The sequence below is a fragment of the Tenrec ecaudatus genome, chromosome X (assembly GCF_050624435.1).
Source record: "Tenrec ecaudatus isolate mTenEca1 chromosome X, mTenEca1.hap1, whole genome shotgun sequence".
NCBI lineage: Eukaryota > Metazoa > Chordata > Mammalia > Afrosoricida > Tenrecidae > Tenrec > Tenrec ecaudatus.
This window is the reverse complement of record NC_134548.1, coordinates 152,906,222-152,913,883: the sequence shown is the minus strand read 5'-3', so window position 1 is coordinate 152,913,883 and position 7,662 is coordinate 152,906,222. Positions and strand designations below refer to the sequence as shown.

At 50.1% G+C, this 7,662-nt stretch overlaps 1 protein-coding gene across 1 annotated transcript; it reads left to right on the top strand.

The window, feature by feature from the left end:
* The first annotated feature begins 2,310 nt into the window (after window positions 1-2,310).
* On the top strand, window positions 2,311-3,726 carry GPR101 (G protein-coupled receptor 101). The gene has a single exon (XM_075539708.1). It carries the CDS (start codon window positions 2,311-2,313, stop codon window positions 3,724-3,726), a length of 1,416 nt encoding a protein of 471 aa, XP_075395823.1.
* Window positions 3,727-7,662: the final 3,936 nt, after the last annotated feature.

Sequence of the window (7,662 nt, the reverse complement as noted above, 5' to 3'; positions counted from 1 at the left end):
GCTCCTGGTCCCGGTCCCGGTCCTGGTCCTCTTGAGCAGGCTGGACCCGCTCGGTGCCCGACCCTGGACAGGAGGGCGCCAGGCTGGTGACAAGCTCAGGAGGGCTGGGAGCCGAGCCCAGCGGAGCCGCTGCAGCGCCCCCACCCTCATGAGGGCGGCCGGGGCGCCGCGGCTCGTGCGTCACCGCGCGGGCGGGGGCCGCGGGGGGGCGCCGCAAGGTGAGGGCCCACCGCCGCCTTAAGAAGCCGCGCGCCCCTGTGCAGCTCAGAGCTTGCAGCGTGTGCGCCGGCTGGTGTCGCGGCACAGCCCTGCCTGCGCCCGCGCCCCGCGCCCTGCGCTCGCTCCAACGCCCGAGCTCCGCTTGCAGCCCAGCAGCCCGAGGGCCGCGCCAGCCCCGAGGGACCGGCCGCCAGCAACAGGTACCGGCCGCCGGCGGGCAGGGCGCCATCCGCTCGGACGGTCCCCACGTCCAGCGCGCCTCGCCACCCCTGGCCCCACCGGTGGTCCCGCTTCCATGCCCGCATCTCCTTGCACGGGCTTCCCCTTCCGTGTCCCCTCAGGTTTCCCCAGGACGCTCCTGTCATTCTCTCCTGGTCCTCTTCTGCTCTTTCCCGTAGTCTCATTCTCTCATTTGCTCTTTCATAGTCGGGGGTCTCTAGCCCTTGCTGGCTCTCTGGGTAGCTCTCAGTCTTTCCCTCCTCTTCGAATGATGTCTCTCCTTCTCTCTTCTCTCTCTAATCTCGCTTTCTCGTTCTGTATCTTTTTCTCATTCCATCTCGGGTCGCTCACTCTCTGCATCTCTGACTCACTCTGTCCTTCTGTCTCTCTCCTGCTCTTTCTAATCTCTCTATCATTCTTGATCTAATTTCTCTCTCATGTTCTAATTCTCTCTTTTCTCTCCCTCTCTGCTCTCAACCTCACATTCTTTCTTTCACCCTCCATCTCCTATCTATATTCTCTCTCTCTCTCTCTCTCTCTCTCTCTCTCTCTCTCTCTCTCTCTCTCTCTCTCTCTCTCTCACCTTCCCTGAGCCCCCAAGTGGGATTGAGAGGTGTCCCCTGGTCTCCCCTGCTTCTCCTGAGCCCACTGGGCTGTGGCGAAGCAGGCAATTGCCCGCCTGAGCTGTCAGGGTTGACAGCCACTGGTTTCCGGGGGTGATGAATGTCCACAGAGACCTAGAGACCAAGGCGTGGGGCCGTCGACGATAGCTAGAAACAGAGAGGCCCACACTCGGGGACACGGAGAAAGGAGAAATATGTCCGCAGAGAGGGGCATGAAGAAGGATCTGGGTGGGCAGGGGGTGCGCGCACTGGAGAGAGTGCCCGAGTTCCGGGAAGTCGGGCAGGGGAGGCGCGAGAGGGCTGGAGGCACCTGGAGAGTGATCAGCTACTCCCAGGGTGGGGCCCCTGAAAGGGCTGCTCACCCATGTCAGGAGCCTGGGGGCAACAGAGACCAGAAAGACAGAGTGGGCGCCAGGGCAGGAGGGTGGGCGCACAGAGACTGACGGGTACATAGCTGCAGTGGGCGATGCTGGGCGTGCGCTCCTGGATGCGTGCGCCACTGGTCCACAGAGGTGGACCTTCCCGCAAAGGACTGAGAGCTGCTGAGAGACAGACTGAGGTGGCCAGGAAACGCCAAGCTGCACAGCCCTAGAGATGGACAGCGACCAAGAGAACAGACCTGAAAGAGATTGCAGGACAGGAGTGACAGAGACAAGAGTGGAGAAAGTCGTAGAGACAGCGGTGCGCACCTGCTCAGCAACAGGGAAAATGCACCAGAGAGAGAGAGTCCCGAGACCCCCCCCCCCCAAGCAGAGATGCTGAGAGACCTCGAAGCTGGTGGCTAACAGAGGCAGATGCCAGAGTAACTGGGGACATGCAGAGAGAGACAGACCAACCACAAATGAGAGGCTGAGAAACAACTCAAAAAGTGAGAAACTGAGGCAAGAGAATCAGAGGTCATGGGGACACTCAGCCGCACACCCCCTCCCCCCCCCCAAAAAAAAAGGAGACCGGGAAAGTCGCACTAGCAAGAGACCAGGAGAGGAGACTGAGGGAGAGACAGGAGCACAGCGCATGCGCAGACAAAAGCCCCCCCCCTCCCCCCCTCCCCCACCCCCGCTGGCCTGCCCAAACTCTGGGATCAAGAGACAGGCGGACACTTTCTCCAGTCATCCATTCAGCTGCAGAGGCAGAGGTGCCAGGGACTTAGAGGGCCCGCAGAGCAGAGAAAGCGCAGAGAAAGTGCCTAACTGGTCTGGCTTCTTTCTTTCCCCCCCTCCCCCCACAGCGTGAGCACTGCTCCCCTGCCATGGCGTCGAACTGCACCAACAGCACCCACACGATTGACAACAGCAGCAGTAGCCCCTCGTGCACCCCCCTCTCAAAAATGCCCATCAGCCTGGCGCACGGCATCATCCGCTCCACTGTGCTGGTGGTTTTCCTGGTGGTGGCATTTGTCGGCAACGTTGTGCTAGGGATGGCGCTGCAGCGTAAGCCGCATCTGCTGCAGGTGGCCAACCGCTTCATTTTCAACCTCCTCATCACCGACCTGCTGCAGGTTTTGCTTGTGGGCCCCTGGGTGGTGGCCACCTCCATGCCTTTTTTGTGGCCCCTCAACTACCATTTCTGCACGGCCCTGGTGAGCCTCACTCACCTGTTTGCCTTTGCCAGTGTCAACACCATCGTGGTGGTGTCCATAGATCGCTACCTGGCCATCATCCACCCTCTCTCCTACCCATCCAAGATGACCCCACGCAAGGGCTCCATGCTTATGTATGGCACTTGGATGGTGGCCATTCTGCAAAGCACCCCCCCACTCTATGGCTGGGGTAAGGCTGCCTTTGACGAACGCAATGCCCTCTGCTCCATGATCTGGGGGGACAGCCCCAGTTACACCACCCTCAGTGTCGTGTCCTTCATCATCATCCCACTGATGGTCATGATTGGCTGCTACTCCGTGGTGTTCAATGCAGCCCGTCGGCAGCACGCTCTGCTGTACAACGTCAAGAGCCACAGCGTGGAAGTGCAGGCCAAGGATGGTGGGAAGGAGAGTGAAGAGAAAGAGCTGAAGAAAGGCACATGCCAGCAGGAGAGCAAGGTCAAAGGCCAAGGGGACAGCAAGGCCAAGAACAAAGTGGGCAGTGTGGAGGCCGAAGAAGGCAACGTGAAGGCCAAGGATGTTAAGAAGACCAGCAAAGGCAGCCTGGAGGCCAAGGAGGGCAGCGTGAAGGCAGACCAGGACCACTGCGGCATTGACATGGAAGAAGATGGCCCGGAGTTTGGCGAAGGGATCCATTTCAATGAGGATGACATTGAGGCCATGAATCTCCCGGAGAGCCTTCCAGGCAGTCGGCGAAACAGCTGCAGCCACCTTCGTCTGCCTAAGTTCTACGAGTGCAAGGCTGCCAAAGTTATCTTTCTCATCATTTTCTCCTACGTGCTCTCCCTCGGGCCCTACTGCTTTCTAGGGGTCCTGGCCGTCTGGGTAGATGTCCAAACCCAGGTACCCCAGTGGGTCATCACCATAATAATCTGGCTTTTCTTCCTGCAGTGCTGCATCCACCCATACATTTATGGTTACATGCATAAAACCATCAGGAAGGAAATTCAGGCTATTGTGAAGAAAGTGTGCGGCAAAGAAACCGCCCCCAAAGATGACCTGCCCGGAACCGAAGCTGGCACAGATGGTGGTAAGATCATCCCTTCCCATGACTCGGCCACTTAACCGTGAAGTCAGTTCGAAAGCAAACCTTGAATGTCTGTCCCTAAGGCAGACAACAAGCGTACCCACCCCCAAACCAACCCCCGCTAATGAACCACCCACAATTCCATTAACTCCAACCCATACCATTCTAAGCAAAGATGTTGTACACTTATCCTTCGTGCCACAAGGTAGCTAAGTATATGGAAGAGGCAGGAACTGGTTTTTCTCTTAGAAGCATACCCCTCAAAGCACAGATTTGAGGAGGCTGGCTGAAATTTAGCCCCCCATAATATTAGGCTCTAAATTTCTTAAAGCAACAAGGGTTATCCATTTTGGACCTGTACTTGGTATTCTGTTTGTGTTCCTAGAGCCACAGCACATCAGCCTTAGCTCAGGGAGAAAGAGAGAGAGAGAGAGAGAGCCATGCAGTTGTGGTTTTTCCTAGAAAATCCTAGATGTTTGCCTGATCACATCATACAATGGAAAATGATCAATTGATACAATTCTCTGTCATCTGCTTGAACAGCAGTAGGATAGAAGTCACGCAACTGTTCTGAATGTCCCCCTTTGTGTTTGAATCAGTATACACAAACACAGTCACTTTTCCCTAAAATAGGCCTTCTTGATCGAGCAGTATTTCCAAAATAAAGAAATCCAAGTGGAAGTAGTTGGAGTCCTACAAAACTCACACTGCCAACCAAGAGTGATGTGCCCTTCAGAAACATGATATATAATCTCCACAGGGGGACAGAGAAAGATGAACTCTGTCATTTCTCCAGGTCTCATATGTCTTCTCCACTTGGGCTTTTCTCTAAAGCCTCTCTGCTCTCTGGATATGTGGCGATATCCAAGAAAGTCCAAAACAATTCCTGGCAAGCAACCAACCTATGGCAGTCAAAGCTTTCAGGTCATCAGCATCCTAATTACTGATGTTGAAATATATGACTTTGGAAAAATCTTTCCAACATCTAACTCATCCCCGAAGTCAATGTGGAGAATAGTTTTCCAAATTCCAAATCCTACCTTGAATTGGGATATATGTTAATTGAGACACCGGCCATGTCTACGTGACCCCGAAATGTTCAAGCTATGGTTTCTTAGCCTTCTGAAAACCAGGTTAGCTAGTCAATATGAATTAAAAGAGAAGAGGCAGTTTTGGGGGTGAAAAATACCTAATCACATGATCATATATAAAGAAGGTCATAGGCAGAGCTCAGCCCCAAACTTATGTGATTATCATGTCTTTATTAAAATTCAAATTTCATTCATAGGAAATTATTTATTGACTGTAGACCCAGCTCATTTAGATTTCCCTTGATCTCTTCCTCCTCACAGATTCCAACATTGGCTTCACAAGGGGCAGAAAGACGTGCTGGATGGATGAGAACTGAATAAGACTGCTTAAGAATATAGAGAGGAATGCTGTATTCAGAATTTGGGAAAGGAGAGGGATTAGGCTCAAATAATATTGAGCTGGCTGGTCAAGTTGATATGCTCAGCCAATTTCGTGATTTTGGAACCTGTAGTACTGCAGACAAAGTGTGAGGGAAGAAATGTATCCGTGTACTATCATTTATTTTTCAGCCTCAATGTACAAAGTGAATCATAGTCATAACTTTATTATGCCAATATATTGCCTAACGCTTATATTGACCTATCCTTACAGGGTATCCGGGTAAAAGAGTAGTTGGTCTATGTGACCATTTCTCCTATGCGGGGGGTGGGGGGGATTGCCTTCCGGACCTGCCCTAGTTGAGGGAGTTTCAGCTTGACTGTACACTTAGAGGAAGTAGATTTGCTGACCTCGCAGGACACAATATTTCAAATATGTGTCTGCAGATATTTTATTGAAACTAAACTTTAAATTTTATCTTTTTTGAACTCACCTTTTCCAACATATATCAGAGAAAATTGTTTTTCAACTCACAGTGACCACCATAGAGTCTACTATCTACAATAGAAAGAACCAGTATCCAATCCGGGGCCATGTCCTTGAGGGTCTTCCCCTTTTGTGCCGACCTGCTAACTGAGTAAGGATGCTGTCCTGCTCCTCATCCCCTGCCCAAAGTCACGATGCCCAGGGTTCTAGTTCCCCTTCTGCAGCAGACTGGCATTTATGGCTATTCCATCTTTTGAATTATCTACAGCAAAATTTTGCTTGTGTATGATACTAATGATAGTGTATGAATGTGGTAAGTTCATTTAACCGCATACCCCACGTTCTACAAGGCACTGAACTTCATCCCCTTTCTCTTGAACATTTCTCTCTTCACCATTTTAATTATTGTCCATTCTTTTGGTAAATTGGATTTTTCAAATCTCCTTTTGAAAATAGGAGATTGAAAATGGGGACCTTTGAATCAGGAGCTTTCAGCTTTGATGACGTGTTCTTCTTTGAAAATCATGGGGCCTCTAGGAAGCTCAGATATAGCAACTGCTTCAAATTGTGTGTGTGTGGTTTTTTTTTTTTTTAATGAAGCACTATCAACCTAATGAGGTTTTACTGCACATACTCCTGCCATTTGAAAATCGGGAAGCACACACACAAAAAAAGTCCTCATTAGCCTCCGAGACCCTCTTTTGCAGTAGCTTCCCCTAAATGTTTCCAAGGAAACATTTTTGCCAAGAGCACTTCTATGTGCAGTAAAAATCCCATTAAAGTGCAAGGCCAGGCAAACCAAATTTTTAAATGATGTGATTTCAAATGTCATGATTTCCTTATTCAAAAATAATAGAACCTCTAGCTTGCCAAGGAGTCGCAGGTGCTCTGACCAATACACCAATTTCGTCAAGTTTGGGAAGGCAGTAATAAGGAGCAAGACCTGGGTGTCTATGAATTTGATGATATCAGAGTTCATCTTCTCTAAGATGCCACAAATACCAGCTGCTGGGAATCCCTCTGCACGTCCAGCTCCAGCTCCCTGCCTCCTCTTGCTATCATGCCCACTGCCTTCCCCCGCTCCACTTCCCCTTCCCTTGCTTGATGAAATTCTGTCTGCTCACCCAGCCTTTATCCATTAACCCTAACCCAGAGCTGATGGATTCACAGGGAGATGAGAACTCACAGATGTTGAGCAAGAGAGAAGTGACCAGTAATGAAAGGTGTTTTTGTCTCCTCCCCAACTCCAGTCCAATTTCAAGATGATGAATCTCTAGTGCAACTCCACAAGTAAGGAATTGTGCCACCTTATAATTGAAGAGGAGGTAGGCACCTCGTTTCCAACACAGAAAGAACCCAGTACAACACATCTGTGGGACACAGTTAATCTTGCAGATGCTGCCCAGTGATCTCAGAAAACACACACACATCATCTGTCATCTATGAAATTATAAGGTGCCAAACATTGCCTTATTGTATACATAATTAGCCAATTAAACTAGGTAAAGTTAACTCAAAAGATTTTTAGCATACTACCTAAAGAATAATTTACCTGATTAAACTAGGAATACCTTCATAGGTTTTGACATAAAGAACTCTTTAAAATGTTTGAAATACATCATTTGGAAGAGAAAAGATCACCACCTGGTAATTGGAGCTAAGATTAAACCTCTCGGGAGTTATTGGGATAAAACAAAGAGCATAACAATTTAAAGTACTGGACTTTGTCTCCTCTGACAACCCTTCCACCCATATTTTGAGAAACACTCAAAAGAAGCATTTCCCCTTATAATGTCTACTTTGGTGTTGTAGTCCTCTTGCAGACAAACCCCATACTGTCAGGAGAGGCTGCTCTAAGTCAAATATCTTTTCCTTCTAGACAGACAACAAGATTAAGGGGAACATTTGGTTGCTAGCCCATCCCTGCGATAAAGAGAGAAAACCGGGTCAGTCATGGCTTTTCACTTTTAACCCTGTCCCTCCTGACTCTCATTTTCAATGGGCCAGACAGAGGCTCTGGGCCACCCAAACCGCTCCAATCTTAGCATAAGGAAGCAGACATAATGAGCTAGAAATGG